General features: G+C 44.8%; 1 protein-coding gene across 4 annotated transcripts in view; it reads left to right on the top strand.

Annotated features, from left to right (window-relative positions):
- GARNL3 (GTPase activating Rap/RanGAP domain like 3) overlaps positions 1-16,680 on the top strand; it is a 104,696-nt gene that overhangs the window by 21,482 nt on the left and 66,534 nt on the right. For 3 of the 4 annotated variants that reach the window (XM_035113396.2, XM_035113399.2, XM_035113397.2), the window contains exon 2: positions 7,024-7,093. The exons of the other annotated variant lie outside the window; for it this stretch is intronic. In XM_035113396.2, coding sequence (XP_034969287.1) covers positions 7,024-7,093 — 70 coding nt within the window. The remainder of the gene's footprint in view (positions 1-7,023; positions 7,094-16,680) is intronic. 4 annotated transcript variants of the gene reach the window in all.

Raw genomic sequence — 16,680 nt, forward strand, 5'->3', positions numbered from 1 at the left:
GTCTTGGAGGAGAAGAGGACCATGGCTCATTGGGCAGAGCACCAGCTTGGCACATGTAATGTAACAGGGCCAAGAAAGACTTCTCTTTGCCCCTAAGACTTTGGAGAGTTGCTGTTGGCTGACATCACACAGATAGATGGACAGATGATCTGACTTGGTGTATCAAGTAGCTTTATATGTCAGCTGAAAGTAAAAGGGAGGCGTTCCTGTTTGTTCCTTCTGCTTGTCAGCAAGAGACAAGTGAAGGAAAAAGCAAGGAAGAGAGAGCGAGAGAGAGAGATGCGAGTGATGGGTAGTGACACTGGCAACTGTGGGCCAGATTGAGCCTGTGCTCCTCTAAGTTGGCACTATATAAGAAGAGCCCTTCTGGACCAGGCTAGAGGCTCATTTAAACCAGCGCTCTGTTCTCACAATGGCCAATCTCTTGCCCATGAGAAGTCCACAAGCAGGACATTGAGTGCAGCTGTTGTGTTCCCCAGCAACTGCTATTTCGAGGCATACTGCCTTTGACAGTGTAGGAAAACACGGCCTTTGGTAGCTGCCAGCTCCATGAATTTATTTGATTCTCTTTCAAAGCCATCCAGGTTGGTGGCCATCACTGCCTCTTGTGGGAATGCATACCATATTTTAGCTGTGTGTTGTGTGTGTGAAGGAGGACTTTCTTTAGTCTCTCTTGAATCTTGCAAAGCTTAGCTTCGTTGGATGTCCCTGAGTTCTAGTATTGTGAGGGAGTCAGACTAAATAAATCCACCTCTGCAGCTATCAGTATAGGATCCAGCCAGAGCTAGCTCCTTCTCGGAAGACTTAGCAAAATACATTTACCAGGTGCAGTTGTATTTCTTCCTTTTTAATTGCATATTTTGTTGCTGAAGCCGGTAAATACATCTCATAGTTTGCTTGCTCTTTTGATGCTAGGCAAGAAAAGAGCACCCCACCCTACCCATTCTCTGTGCAGGCAGCTTGGCCGTTGTGTTTTTGTTGAAAAAAGTGTTGGATGAAGAAAGGATCTTTCTTTGTACATCTTCCAAAATCTCCCATTTGCACCAACCCATCTCTTTTTAACCCAGTGCCTCCCTCCCCCCCCAAAAAAGAGCTAAAGAGTGCATTTGATCCAGCTGGCTTTTCACCGATTCCTGCAGGATAGAATAATCTCAAATAGGATTTTTATGAGGGTCCTGAATATGAGTAGATCATGGGGCAGGGCAGGGAGGCAGGGAGAGAATGTGCATCCAGGTCTATTAGTTAGATCACGATGGATAGTATGAATTTTCTATTTTGTCATCAGGATGAGAGATCAATGCCTTGACAAAGAGAACTGCTGAAACCAACTGGGTATGTAATCATAATCACTCCTTCTAATAGCAAACCCAGTGCTCCTGTGCCGACAGGACTAGAGCCAAAACTGAGAAATGAGAGGGCTCAGCTTGCTTGAGTAAATCCCAACAAATGCAGAAGTACAAAAATCTAAAGGAGTTGCATCCAGCCAAGTTCTACTCAGAGCAGAACCATTAAACTTAAAGAACTGCCATATATGGTGGTCATGTGCCAAGGCGGCAGGATCCTGGGATACTGTTTTTAGTGAAACGAGCAAAATAACAGGCAAAGATATTGTTAGAACCCCACAAACCGGCACTGCTAAACCATTTTAAGGAAGAAAATGACTACAAAGCAGAGAAAAATGCAATATAATAGCAAAAGGGCTACACGTGTTGTAATGCTATGACCGTTCTCATTATCCGTCTTACTCAACTGGGTATTTTAAGAATCTTTATTATCTTTATTGTACATATTTTGAAAATAAATAAATAATAAACAAAACGAGGGGAAATTAAAAGAACCAAAATTAGCCATCTCCATCAATTTCAATGTGTCTACTCTGAGTAGGACTAACATGGGCTACAACCACAACCTCCTCTCTCAAAGCCCAAACACAAAAAAACACAACAGCACAGCAAACACTGAGCATACTTGGTGACCTCGAGGAACTTTGCAGTGTTTGTTAAGGAGTGAGTCGTTTTATTATGGTCAGTGATCAGTATCAGGATAAAATCACCAATTACAAAGTTTAAAATCTCAAAACAAACTAAAATAAAAACAAAATTACATATACATAGTTGGTCATTAATCTGTCAGAAGGGAACCCTTCTGATCTAGAGAAGATCATTGAGTGCTCAGTTACCAGAAAACGTAACATTATGGCATTTGTCAAAAACCCTCGGGGACACTCCTGGGCTATAATGGACAAAGTAGAACAGGTCTCCTGCAGTTATGGAATAAGGATACAGTACATGGCAACAATTTTGTTGCCAGTCTTACTTGCACATTTTTAAATCTTAGGCACCAGTCTGAGGTTCTGCTGCTCCTTGTTTGCCTTTTTCGGTTTCAATTTAGGCTGCATTCTAAGAGGAAGCACCAGGCAAGCTGGAGGAGGAGTGCCCTTGCAGACTCAGTTTACCTATGTGAGACCTAGAACATATACTCAATGCCAGTGCTGCTTTTTCTAGAAAAAGAGGTGTCAGAACTCCCTTATTCTTTTAGAACGGCAATGGCGCCCACTTGAGAGGGGCCAGAACTGAGTTCTGGCTGGAAAAAAAAGCCCTGCCCAATGCTGAAGGAGAATGATAGGTAGAGAGAGCAAGGAAGCGGTCACTGTGGTTGTCTGCTGCTAATGGCTGAAGCTCCTGCTAGGCCCCCCAGAGAAATCCTAGGTGACTGGAGAATGCAGTTTTTGAAAACCACTTCTCCTTGGTGCTGGCTCATCTGTCATGGGTATGAGAAGCTAATCTCAAAAGATTATTTATTTATTTATTAAATTTATATGAATCACCCTCAGACCTGCGGGTATAGGGTGGTATACAATTAATCAATCGATTAATTAATTAATGCCCTTCAACTGAGGAAGTTTACAGTGTAAAAACACATAAGTATATATCAAAATAACAATGCCACCCCCCCACAAGCAGATGCAAAATGTTAAGAAAATGAATGTCACTGAATAGCTGCCCAAAGATGTTCTTGGTTTGGGATCTCTCCCTTTAACTCTTTGAAACAGCTGCTACACCTGCAAATTTCAGTATCCTCTGTGTGATTGACAACACAACTTTCTTTTTGATGTGGGCAACTGCAGAAAAGCGCCCCGCTCCCCCGGTATCACTGACTGTTTTGCTTAAAATTCCGTCCACAACCTTGTCAATAATAGAAGTCCACCCAACCAGAATTATTTCAATGCTAGTTTCTGTGGCAACCAGCATATCCAGCCACAGAATTAGATTACAGGAAGAATGAGTTTTTAAAAGAATAATGGAGGGGCTTTTTCTTTACTTTTACAGGATTTACTTTTTTTAAAAAAACAAATATTGGTAAATAAATCCTGATTCTCCCTTCTTTTTTCAGTTTCATACAAACTGTTTGCATATCCAGGAACTTTGGATAGTTTTTCAAACACATTTTTAATGGTGCACAGTTATTGCTACATCCTGTTCCAATTCTTCCACATGGGTTCCCAAGTGATGTAGTTATTGGCTCCTGATAGTTACTAGATGAAACTGGTGTTCCTTGCATAAGCTCTGCTCCTCTGTAAAGTCTTTTTAGGTTGTGGGACGAAAGAGCTCCATGCAGTGTTTTGCTCCAATGCAGCGTGTCTTTAAAAAGGAGAATTTCTCATCTGAATTTCTCCCTTGGAATTGGATTTCTCAGTGACCTCACCCTTGTTTCCAGTTGAAGTGAAATGGCAATGAATGCTTTGCTATTTCAGTATTCCCACTATTTCTGATGTTCAGGATGTGAGTGCTGCTGCTTATTTAGCCCAAACAAGCACCTAACATGCACAAAAAAGAGCGAACTCTGGCTCAGGAGAACTCTAAAGTTTGCAAAAATTTAAAAAAGCAGTAGGCAAATAACCCTCAGAGAGGGAACCCCTCTACCTACATTCCCCCAAAACAGCCCAAAGAAGACTTAGCATGCTCAATAGACGCATGATGCTGGCTGACTACTGGGGGTGCAGAACGGACTGGAGTGGCCGCAATCCTGAATAGCAGCACTCCATGCTCTTAACATCTCATGGCAGGCCCCACTTGCTATTTTTTAATTTCCATATTTTTTACAGATCTTTCAGCTCCTCGGCCTCCTTTCCTCCTGCTGCATTATCAGTGCACCTGGTGTGCATGGGTAAAACATACAAAAAAATTGAATCTTGACATTACTGTGTGCGTGATTGCATCAGGACACTTTGTGCAACTTTTTGATGCACAGGTAGGGTTGTTTTCATCAATCCAAAATGATCAAGCGGCTGGAGCAACTCCACCATGAGGAAATGCTGCAGTGTTTGGAAATACACAGAGAAAAAGCAAGCAAGCAGTGACATGACTGAAGTTTATAAAATTTTGCGTGGCAAGGGGAAAGTAGATAGAGGAAAGTTTTTCTCCCTCTCTCATAACGCAAGAATTTATGGCCACCCAATGAAGTTGAATGTTGGAGGGTTCAGGACAGACAAAAGAGAGCACTTATTCATGCAGTGTATAGTTTACTCACTTCCACAAGAGGCAGTAATGGCCACCAATGTGGATGGCTTTACACTAATTCATGGAGGCAGCTCTTGAGGAGATGGTCAAATGCTTGCTATCATGGGGCTGGCTGCAACAGCAGCAGCTATATTCTGAGATCTCATTTAGTGTGATGAGCACAGCTTGTCTTGTGCTCATGTTTCCCTTTTCTCTGTTTTGGCTTTAACTTCTGGTTTTCATCAATCACAGTTTCCTGTGTCCTCGAAACTCAGTTCATGTGAATTATGGTTTGTTTAAAGTTTCCAGGGTTGTCCAAACTTTCTCCCCCAAAGAGGGCCAGATTTGATGAAGTGACCTTTAAAGCCCTAAACAGCCTCGGTCCAGTATGCCCCCATCGTTCTACCTGGACACTGAGGTTCAGTGCTGAGGGCCTTCTGGCTGTTCCCTCACTGTGAGAAGCCAAGTTACAGGGAACCAGGCAGAGGGCCTTCTCGGTGGTGGCACCTGCCCTGTGGAAACCCCCCCCCCACCAGATGTCAAAGAGAACAACAAGTACCAGACTTTTAGAAGACATCTGAAGGCAGCCCTGTTTAGGGGAGCTTTTAATGTTTGATGGATTTCTGTATTTTAATATTTTGTTGGAAGCCGCCCAGAGTGGCTGGGGAAGCCCAGTCAGATGGGTGGGATATAAATAATAAATTATTATTATTATTATTAATCTCGGCTTAACCTACCTCAAAGGCTTGTTGGAATATTAAAATGGGTCTATACAATGGAAAGTGGATTAATCCGTTTCAGACAGGTCCGCGGGGTACTTAAACTGAAAATACTCAAACCGAAGCGTACTTAAACCGAGGTATGACTGTACAGTGATGTACAGTGGTACCTCGGTTTATGAACACAATTGGTTCCGGAAGTCTGTTCATAAACTGAAGCGTTCATAAACTGAAGCGAACTTTCCCATTGAAAGTAATGGAAAGTGAATTAATCCGTTCCAGTTGGGTCCGCAGCGTTCGTAAACCGAAAATTCATAAACCGAGGTGTTCATAAACCGAGGTTCCACTGTATTGTCTACACTGACTGGCTGTGGCTCTCCAGGGTTTCAAACAGGGGACATTCCCAGCCCCACCTGGAGATGCCAAGGTTGATCCTGGGACCTTCTTGCACACAGGGCAGGTTCTCTACCCTTGAGCTACAATGCTAGTAGCAATATCCTTGGAGGTATTCATCTTGGTGCTGGAGGCAGGGCTTCCCAGGATTTCTCCAGCAGTGCTGGATCTGTTTCAGCTCTTCCAGCTGGCTCTGGAGTGGCCTGCCGAAAGCCAGCCAACGGCCACTAGGTTTGGAATTGAGGCCAGGTTTAATGTTTAGCCAAGTGGGGCAGACGAGGGGGTGGAGGTGGGGGTGATCCTGAGTGCTTCTAAGTCGAGAAGTCTTAGCTGACTGGAGAACATTGAAAAAGAATTGTGATAGCTAAAACCAAAGGGCAAGGTAAAGTTGGAAGTGGCGGGGACAGACTCTGGGTCAGTGTTCCAAAATGTCTGAAAGCTCAGGTATGCATCCTAAACACTATACATTTGGAGTATGAAAGAGAGAGCCCATCCACTGTGTTTTTGCATGAACCCTTGTTCTTTGTGATTGAAGGGAAACTCATGCAGAGTGGTGACAACCAGTCTCCTCTGAGGACAAGTAATCATCATTCTGTATCTACACTGGCAGTGACCAGAGAGTAGCATGAATAAAAAATTATAACAAAAACATCCACCATGTATCTTAATCTTAAGTAGAGGTTGGTGGGGTTCCTCTATCAGGGCTTGGCCACAAAGAGAAAAGTTCTTGCAAAGGAAGGACATTTTTATATATTTCTGTGTGTAAAAAAACCTTTTCCTCCCATTTTTTCTCCTGAAAGATGTAGGCAAGCATGCTAAAAAGAAAGTTAAAATTGCACTGTGGTTTTTGAGCAGAGAACTCATTTTGCAAAGGGAGGTAGGCAGGCTGCTTGCTCTCCACCCCCCACCCAGCATTTAAGCCTCCTGCAGGATTTTCTTTTCCCTTTTTGGTCAGATGGGGAGAGAGAGAGAGAGAGAGACTTTCTCACAAACGCAATTACAAGCTACTGTCTGCCTTGGCCCTTCTCTATTGATCATCATGTCATGACTAAATATTTAATTGAATCTTAGCTTTTTCTTCATCTTCTTTTTGCCTTCCAGTTAGGGGGCGTTTCGCTTCTGTGACTCCCTCCACTCCATCCACCCTTTCTCTCCACCTCCCCCCCTCCCCCGCCACCCTTTATTCAGAAAGCCAGGCTCTGCAATGGCTGCGTGAAGTTGTCTATGTTTCAAGGAGGGTCTCCTGCAGTGATGAAGCTAAATGCAGCAGTAGCAGCAGCAGCAGCAGCCCTCCATCAGCTGAACTGAGAAGCAAAGCAAAATCTCTCTTTCCCCCCTCATCTTCCCCCTCCTCCCCGATAACTTAGAGGGGCCAGTTAGCTATGTCTACTGATGAAGCACTTTTATTCCAGCTCTGTCTCCGAGGACCTGGGCTGTAGACGTGGAGAATTCAGCCGAAAGCATTATGGATCGGTAGAGCTGGTAAGTTTTTTAATAAAAAAATTCCCTCCTTATTTTATTTTGAAAAAGAATTATAAGCACAGTCTGTTTCGTCCGCCCGAATGGCTTTTTGTATAAAGCACCTTGCTACCTCCTAGTTACAGCTTATCGATTCTTGGCTTATCCTCTCTCCCACCCCCCACCCCCGATTTTTGAGTTACAGCAGGCAAGCTGGGTGTGAAAAGCTTGGTGTCTCTTGTTGAGTTGGATTTTAATTGCTCTTCGTTGCCGTTTATCTTTCAAATCGAATGCAATATGTACAAATCCCTCTCTCTCTCTCCCGGGGTTTTTGTAGTCTGGTGGGAAAGCTTGTCTTTGCAGCCCAAGGGCAGTAAATAGACCCTGGTTTGTTCCCATGTAAGAGAGGCTGAGGCTGGCATGAACTACCATAAACTGAAAATTGATTTGGGAAGCCTTCTCAATTTTTATTTATTTATTTTTTTGTACAGGAGGTTTTGGAAACATGACCAGAATTTTAAGATGTGGCAACAGGAAGTACGGAAAAGGATTCTCTTTCCCAAACATCTTGTCTGTCTGTCTTTTTTTAAAAAACAAACAAACAAACAAACCCATATGCCATCCATTTCCTTCCTTCCTCCCCCACCACTTTGATTTTTGAATGGAGGTTGGAGAAAATGCTCTGGCACACACCGTTCAGCAATCACCTGAATCAGGGTGCCGTTTTTGGACTCTGATTATTTTAGAATGGAATTGTACAAGTTGGCCACAGAGGGAGGAGGGAAGGAAGGAGGGAGGGAAGGAAGGAAGGAAGGAAGGAAGGAAAGAAGGAAGGAAGGAAGACTTAAGGCAGAGGCACCCTTCCTCTTACTGCCACACAATTGCTAATGGTCAGATATGTGTGTGTCCAGGTATTGGTGCCTGATAGATTATTGTTGGGCAGTGCTGTGCCAAGGAGACTGCATCCGTGTGTGTATTTTAAATTTGGCAACCGTAGGGCTAGCAATTTCAATAAGATTTCACCAAAATATGTTCTCACCAAGGAGGCTACTGTTTGGTTACCTGTTTCAAAAGAAACATATATAAATTGAGGGGGGGGGATTGTTGGTTTTGTTTTTGCTTTTGCTTTTTTGGTGTGATTAAGGTTTACAGTTTATAAGGAGGGCCCTGGCTGAGTGGTAGAGCATCTGTTTTGCATGCAGAAGGTCCCATGATTGATCTCCAGCATCTCCAGGTAAGGCTGCGAGAGATCCCTGTTTGAAACCTTGGAGAGCCTCTGCCCATCAGTATAAACAGTACTGAGCTGTATGGACCCATGGACTCAGTATAAGAAGTTTCTTGAATGCCCATTATATATCTGCAGGGAGGGCAGTAACTTAGTAGCAGAGCATCTTCTTTGTGTTGCAGAAGCTCCCAGGTTCAATCCTGGGCATCTCCAGGTGGGACTATGAATGACCCCTGCCTGAAACCCTGTAGAGCTACTTCCAGTTAGTGTAGGTCAGAGATGACAAATCTGTGGCCGCACAGATGTCCCTGTACTCTAGCCTCCCATCAGCCTTACCCAGCATGGCTAATGAACAGGGATGAAGGGAGTTGTAGTTTACTAGCTCATCCACACCAGTGGGAATTATATTGGGGCCCATCTGCACTGAGAAAACACAAGAGAAACCATTGTCATAATTTTTATTTTGAAAAGTGCCCCCTCCTGCCTTCCCTTTCTGGAAAGGGGCTGCGCAAAAAGCAGCTTACAAATAGAAAAGCAAGAAAGAAAAAAACACTAATGATCCAGCCATTAAAACACAACCTCAAGTCTCCCCACTTGCAGTTCCCATCAGCTGGTACTCAGACCAGGGAGGAAGAATAGAGCCATGCAGCTTAGCAGTCAGGGTCAGTGTAAGCCTGAAAGATTGGTGCATGTTTATCCATTCTCTCTCTCTTTCTCTGTTTCTCTGTGTGTGTGTGTGTGCGCACACACACACACACACACACACACACAGTCTTTCTTGGAAGAGTGCTGGATTGCTGCTGCGTTTCAGATTCAACCTACTTTCATGAAACTTGAACCTGCTACTTGCTCTGCCGTCAGTGGAGAAGGGTGAACACTCAGCTCTCTTTTCTCCCCACTTCCCATTCTGTGGTCCTTGTAGATACTTGAAAAATTAGTTTCCCTTCCTTTGGATGGGCTGACACATCCAAAGGAAGTGTTCGCATCAACCTTGCAAGGTAAAGTAGTCTGTGGCAGAGTAATTCACCAAAGGTCACTCAGTGAGCTTCATGGTTTGATTAGGGATTTGAGCCCAGGTCTCTTCGGTCCAAATGTAACATGGTGATCACCACCCCACATTGGCTGCCTGGCTTTCCCTTTTCCTCACATGTCTTTGAGTTGTAGCTCAGCTGTCCTCAGCTCTTGTAGGCCTTTAACCTCAACATGCCGCATGAGACCCAGTTTTAATTATATATCAGCTTTTCTACTTCTCTTTGTCAAGCCACATCAACCCTGCAGGCATGCTGGTTTAACAAAGTCATTCCTTCTCCTTGGGGAACACTGATACAAATCAGTAGCATATATCAAGGGTGCTTCAGTCTGAGGGACACATTCCTTTCTTGGCAACCTTTTTTAAAATTTGTCGGGAGGTGGGGTTGCACATGCCAGTGATGGGTGGGATAAGAGGCAGAAGGGGGCAGATCAACTGATGTAAGCTTTCACCTTTGGTGCAAAAGCCTAGTTTCTAGACACTTCATTTCACTAGGGTCTGCCCAGGAAGGACTAAGGATGGTGTCCCACAGTGGGTGAGGCACTAGGGAATGTGTTGCTGTGACAACTGTTGACCTAGATCACTTGAAAGGGCTGTTTGACGAATGGAGGGCTGGTGAAATGGACCCTTCAGGTTCAGGAGCAGTCTATCTCCCTGAATGCCAGTTGCTAGTGGGGTGGGTGGGGGAAAGCTGTTGTCTTCATGCCCTGCTTTTAAACTTCCCAGTACCACCAGACTGGCTGCCATTGGAGTCAGAGTCCTTGACTAAGTGGACCTTTGTCAGATCCAGCAAGGCTCTTCTTGTGTCCCAGGAGCTCAGTGGCAGAGCACCTGCTTTTCGTACAGAAGGTCCCAGGTTCAATCCTAGGATAGTGTTCAGACAAATACTCTTTGTCTGAAACCCTGGAGAGCTGCTGCCAGTCAGTGTATACAATACTGAGCTAGATGGACAAATGGTCTGACTTGGTATGAGACAGATTCCTATATAATAATAATAATAATAATAATAATAATAATAATAATAATAATAATAATAATTTATTATTTATACCCCGCCCATCTGGCTGGGTTTCCCCAGCCACTCTGGGCGGCTTCCAACAGAAAAATGAAATAAAACAATTAAACATTAAAAGCCTCCCTAAACAGGGCTGCCTTCAGATGTCTTCTAAAAATCTGGTAGCTGTTTTTCTCTTTGACATCTGATGGGAGGGTGTTCCACAGGGCAGGCGCCACCACCGAGAAGGCCCTCTGCCTGGTTCCCTGCAACTTGGCTTCCCGCAATGAGGGAACCGTCAGAAGGCCCTCGGTACTGGACCTCAGTGTCCGGGCAGAACGATGGGGGTGGAGACGCTCCATCAGGTATACTGGACCGAGGCCGTTTAGGGCTTTAAAGGTCAGCACCAACACTTTGAACTGTGCTCGGAAACGTACTGGGAGCCAATGTAGATCTTTCGAGACCGGTGTTATGTGGTCTCGGTGGCCGCTCCCAGTCACCAGTCTAGCTGCCACATTCTGGATTAGTTGTAGTTTCCGGGTCACCTTCAAAGGTAGCCCCACGTAGAGCGCATTGCAGTAGTCCAAGCGAGAGATAACCAGAGCACTCAAAACCTCCAGCCTGAAGCACTGGCCTCAATCTCCCCTCTGCTTGCCTTCTCGTGAGGCTGCTTTCTGCAAGCACACCCAGGTTTCCTTTGCCCAGCAAGACAATGCCTAGGTTTCTCTTCAGCCACTGCCTTGCAAGATTGGACCTGGCACACATCTTCTGTTCATCTCCCCCCCCCCCTTGTGAATCTGAGAACCTGGTTCTGGATGAAGAAGCCCCAGTGAATAACGAAGAAAGGAGTAACCAGCACCACATGCTGTGATCTTATTAAATCACTAATCCTCCTTCCTCAGTGATGTCATGCTTGCAGAATGATTCTGCTGGCAGGGAAGGAGGTCTCCTTGGTGTCTTTGGATGTAGGCAAGAAAAATTAATCTGCCAAGAGGGTGTCCCTTCCTCTTTCTTAGGCTTGAATGCAGTCCGAGAGCATCTGTTCATTTTCCAGCCGATATATAAAAAGTTGGAGAAGGCTGAGCCTCTCTATATCTTGTACCCTCAACTCTGTCCCTAACTCAGGGATAGGGAGCTGGATACTACCAATGAGCCAAATCCTTCTCCCCCAGCAGGCCTTGTTTGACAGGCGAGCTGGAGGCCAGGAGATTGTCCTCTTGCCAATCACATGGCATTGCAGAGATGTCTGTTGGCCTCGTTTTGACCCACAATGATAATCAGTTGATCCTTGAAGCTTGCAAAGTGTCACAAGTACTGTAAGGCACTAAGCCCCACCATAGTGACTAGCCTGCAAAAGAAAAAGAAAATATAGAAATCCTAGCCTATTGCAACACTAGAAATCTTTGTTTCTCTTTGAGATGGCCACAGAACAGGACAAGCCCGATATCTGGAAATGCAGGCAGTATGCCCACTTGTCAATCTGCTGATGTCACTCCAGTGGGCGACAGCAGGGTTCAATTCTGGGGTGACTTCACCCATCAGTTCCCCATAGAAAACTAGCACTGAGCTAAAGCAGCGGGATTCTTCAGCTGACAGCAGCTGCCTGCTGGAGTGACACCAGCTGATAGACAGGTGGGTGTACAGTTAAATCCTCCTCATATCCCTGCAGAGAGCCAAACTGAGCTGGGGGATGTGCTGGTGAAGCAGACTCCTGCAGAGAGTAGTATTAAAGTCTCTGCTCATCATCTGAAACGCAGAGACTTCAGTGCTGCTCCCTGTTTGCTATCTCCTCCCACCCCATCTCTGCAGGACAACTTTGAGAGATCAATCTCCTTACATCACTGTGATGTCAGATGATTGACAGGTGGGTGGCCCAATCCACCTGTCAAAGTCAACATGCAGAGGTGCTGGGAGATAACCTGGCCCTTAGTGCTAAAAAGGTTCCCTTACCCTAGTAGTAAAACGAAAAGACTTCAACTATCACAGAGACCAAGCAGGCTGTCAGAGGAGGAACCGAGAAATCCGCTCCTTCTACCATACCCCTCCCAGGGGTTCCTGATTGCCTATGGCAAATTGTAAAGTGCAAGACTGCCCTCTGTTAGGGCTCTTGGTGTGTAAGGTGCTTGCTAGCATCCATTTCTAAGGCTTAACAGTTGTATCCCTCTCTGCACTTATCTGAAGCATCCCTTCCCTTGGTCTCCTGGGTACTATCTGTCACTGACCATGGTCAAGAGTCCATCCATTGGCTAATAGATATGTCCATGTGTGAGCAAGAGATTTCCAGAAGATCAGCAGGAGTCCTATGTAAGAGCAGGGTCTAAGAGAAATAAATATTTATTTAGAAATTCTTGACCATTCATTCTCATTTTATTACATATATAGCACCACCTATGTACACAATTCTTTACAAAGAACTGCTGGGAGGGTGTCTAGTGGAACAAGGAAGCAACAAAAGTGGTGCATAACACTATTATACATATTTGTGGTTCTGGCTTCCTCACCTGCAAAAGGATATTGTAGAACTGAAGAAGGTTCAGAAAAGGGCAACCAAAATGATCGAGGGAGTGTAGAAACTCCCCCTATCAAGCAAGGTTACAACATTTGGGGCTTTATGGTTTTGAGAAAAGACAAGTAACAGGAAGACAAGATCAAGGTGAATAGCAGGATGAATGGTGTGGATAAAGTGGGGAGGGAGAAGTTTCTCTCTCTCTTTAAACACTAGAACTTGAGGTCATCCAATGAAGTTGAAAGTTGGAAAATTTAGGACAAAAGAATATGCTTCTTCACGTGGCACACAGTTAATCTATAGAATGCACTCCCAGAAGTTGTTATGGGCACCGACGTGTATGACTTTAAAGAAGAGGATTGAACAATTTCATGGAGGATAAGGCAACTAGCCACAGTGGCTCTGCTGTATCTCCATTGCTGGCGTTAGTATGCCTCTTAATATCACCTGCTGGGTATCACAAATGGGAAGAGTTCGGTTGCACTCAGGGCCTACTTGCGGGCTTCCTGTGGAACATCTATTTTGCCACTGCGAGAACAGGATGCTGGACTAGGTGGGGCCCCTTTGGAACAATCCAGCAGGGCTCTTCATACATTCTTAAGTGGGAAAATTGAGACATGATTAAGCAGGTGAAAGACTAAGTGATTCTTCCAACTGGATTTGTTACAATAAGGACTAGGGTGATGAACCAAAGGCTTCCTGGTAAATAACGGTTTGGAGGGGGGGATTAAGGGAGGTGATTGCACAAAGGCATTTGGGGAGGCTATTCCAGCAAGGCATAAAGCACAGCAAGGGAAAAGGGGCTGAGTTTCCCCAGAGAACAGGAAACTGTTGATCGGTAATACAGTAAAGCAAGATGAGTGAAAGTCTCATGGATGGATCAGGAATTAAACACAGAAAGATAAGGAGGGACAAAACCATGGGTTTGAAGGTGCAGGCAAGGGGCACATAATCCATTCCTGCTTGTCTCCCTCCCCTCCTGTGTCCTCCTAAAAAAGAAGCTCAAAAGTGTCAGTGATGTGAGCTTCCTCTGTTTTTGGGTCCTGTTGAGAGTTCACACAAGTCTTATTTATTTCTCAATGCGCCCTCCCCCTTCTATACGGCTTGAGGACACAGAACTTGGTCCTGTGCAATTGCCTACTTGTGAGATCAACACAGAACTGTTTGTGAGGAAAAGAGCTGTAAACCTCCAGTTATAAACCTCCACCCTGACACTTTGAAATGCCAGATTTTGCCCTCCCCAACCATCTTGCTAAATTCACGAAGAGGGGGTGGTTGTAGTCTTGCGACAGAAAGAAAATGTATATGTATTTCTCTCCCCCGCCCTGAATGAGCATATTGTGATAAAGAATGGGCAGAACTTTTTAAGAGTCTTTTCATCAGATTGATGCTGAAATGCATTCTGCATATTCAACTCCATAATGATTTGCTCAGCTTCCCAATTTGGCTGCTGTGAAGGGGAGAAGTGTGTGTGTGTGTGTGTAGAGAGAGAGAGAGAGATGCAGATGTAATTGCTCCAGATGAAATAACTTTTTATTTTGTTGGTATCTAATGTATCTTGCAGCAAAAAGGGTAGGCTACATCAAAATTCATTATCTTTAAGGAAATTCAGAAATAATTCTCTTTCTGCTTTTACATTTTAGCACTGGAGCAGTTTGATTAAATTTTCTGAATGGTTTTCTTTGCCTAATGGCATCTGCATTCATCAAGAGGAGAGCCAGATTAATTCTGTGGGGTTTCAGGTGCTGTTTTGCTTGCAGAGAAGTGGAATTTTGAGTTATTCACCTAATTGTTGAAATCAAACAATGCAGGGCGATCACCTGTTTTTCGATGCACGGAGAGCCCCCTTTTGCCCATAGTTTGATTTCGATGATTAGGTAGATCTGGGAAGGGTGCTGTGAAAGGCAACTGAAATGATCAAGGGTTTGAAGCATCTTCTCTACCAAGGGAGTTTTAAGCAGTGGTGGGAAGCTGAAGGTCCACAAGGCACATGCCACCCTCAACTCAAATTCATGTGGACAGGAAAATGGGGTAAAAGATGAAATAGCAATGGAAAGAAGGAAGGAGGCCATTTACCAACCTGACAGGCTGATGAGAGCTGGGAGTCTACCAATGCAGTCATACCTTGGTTCTTGGACGCCTTGTGACTCAAACATTTTGGTTCCCGAATGCAGCAAACTCGGAAGTGAGTGTTCCCGTTTGTGAAAGGTTTTTGGAAGCCAGACATCCAACGGGGCTTCCGCAGCTTCCGAATGAGTGCAGGAAGCTCCTGCAGCCAATCGGAAGCCATGCCTTGGTTTTCGAATGTTCCCAGAAGTCAAACAGACTTCCGTAACGGATTCTGTTTGAGAACCAAGGTATAATTGTACCTAAAATGCACCAGGTTTGGAAATGCTGAGCTACATTGTTGGGGCACAAAGCTCTCTAGAGATCATTCAGCCAGTTGCTATCTCTCGACCTTTACTCACCTCAGGACTGTTGTATTAAGAGGAACAAGTGTGAGGGCCATCTCTCTGTTAGTCTGAGTTCCCTGCAGGCAAGGACAGAGCAAACATAAAACAAGGTACCCACTTTTAGGTGTGGAAAAGGAGGCAACATGCTAAGGCAGCATAATGGATACCTTTCAGATTATGAAGATGGGGTGAATAAACATTTTTTGCTCTTTACATGGTACTCTAATTTAGGCTGAACTGATGGAGATGATTTGTTGGCAATCAGTTTAGTACTGATAAAAGGAAGCACTTCCTTTACTGTGTCTCTGTGACAGTGCATCCCACTGTGGTCAAGGTGGCTTAGTGGGGGCTGGGGTGGAGGGGGACATTGTATTTTTTGGATCCTGGCCTAGTAGTTGGAACACTCCAGTAGCTTCTCAGATTGCTAAACCAGTGGTGGCTGGTGCCCATTAGGACTAGTAGAGTGGAAGGCAAGTGGAGCCCAACAGTAGGTGGAGCCAGACAGATGGAGGCAACTACTAGTTTTGTCCCCATCCTCTTCCTTGCTGACTTACTCTGCAGGTGGTAGGGCAGTTTCCCGTTTGACCAAACAGACATTATCTAGCCATAAAGAAGCCACATCTATGAAGCATACATTTCTCAGTGGCACAAAGGCATCATCTTTGGGGATGGGGTGCGAATAGCAGAATGACCTTGCTTTCTGAAACAATAAGATGTTTGCATACAGTTTAGAAAGTTGGCGGTGAGCCTAGAAAGGGGTCTTATACTGTACTGAATCAGGCCACTGGAGCATCTAGTTCAGTATAGTCTACATTGACTGGCAGCAGGCTCTTTGAGGTTTCAGGCAGGAATTCCTCCCAACCCTTCCTGGAAATGCTAGCAATTGAACCAGGGTCATTTTGCATTTAAAGTAGATGCCCTGTCGTTGAGCTAGGGCCCTTCCCTTAAAATCTTTCAGGTGGTCTTTTGCCCCTCTGAAATCCACACATAGGAGCAATATTTTTGTAGTGTGTGTGGAATGAGACCCACTGTTGCTTTTTCCTACAGGGAATGAACGTTTTCTCACTCACAAAGCAGGAATATTTCGCCAGAGCCAGAAAAGAGGTTTCAGAGGGCTAGATTTGGCCCAGAGACATCCATTTGGCCTCCCCTCTTCTAGAACAAAAGACAGCGTCTTTGAAATATAGTGTCCCTTAAATTGCAGGACATCAGACACCCTCTGAAAGTGCACAGCTTTAAAATGCACATCTTGTTGACCGAACTGTGCTGGGAGCTAGCGTCTGAATTCAATAGCCTACAATTTGATTGTATTTATTATCCATCTTCATTCTGGAGGCTTGCAGGCTCCAGTTGGGTCGTGCAAAGCTGAATTCTACACAACACAGCCACACCAGGGTCCTCAG

Source organism: Zootoca vivipara, chromosome Z, assembly GCF_963506605.1.
Source record: "Zootoca vivipara chromosome Z, rZooViv1.1, whole genome shotgun sequence".
Lineage (NCBI taxonomy): Eukaryota > Metazoa > Chordata > Lepidosauria > Squamata > Lacertidae > Zootoca > Zootoca vivipara.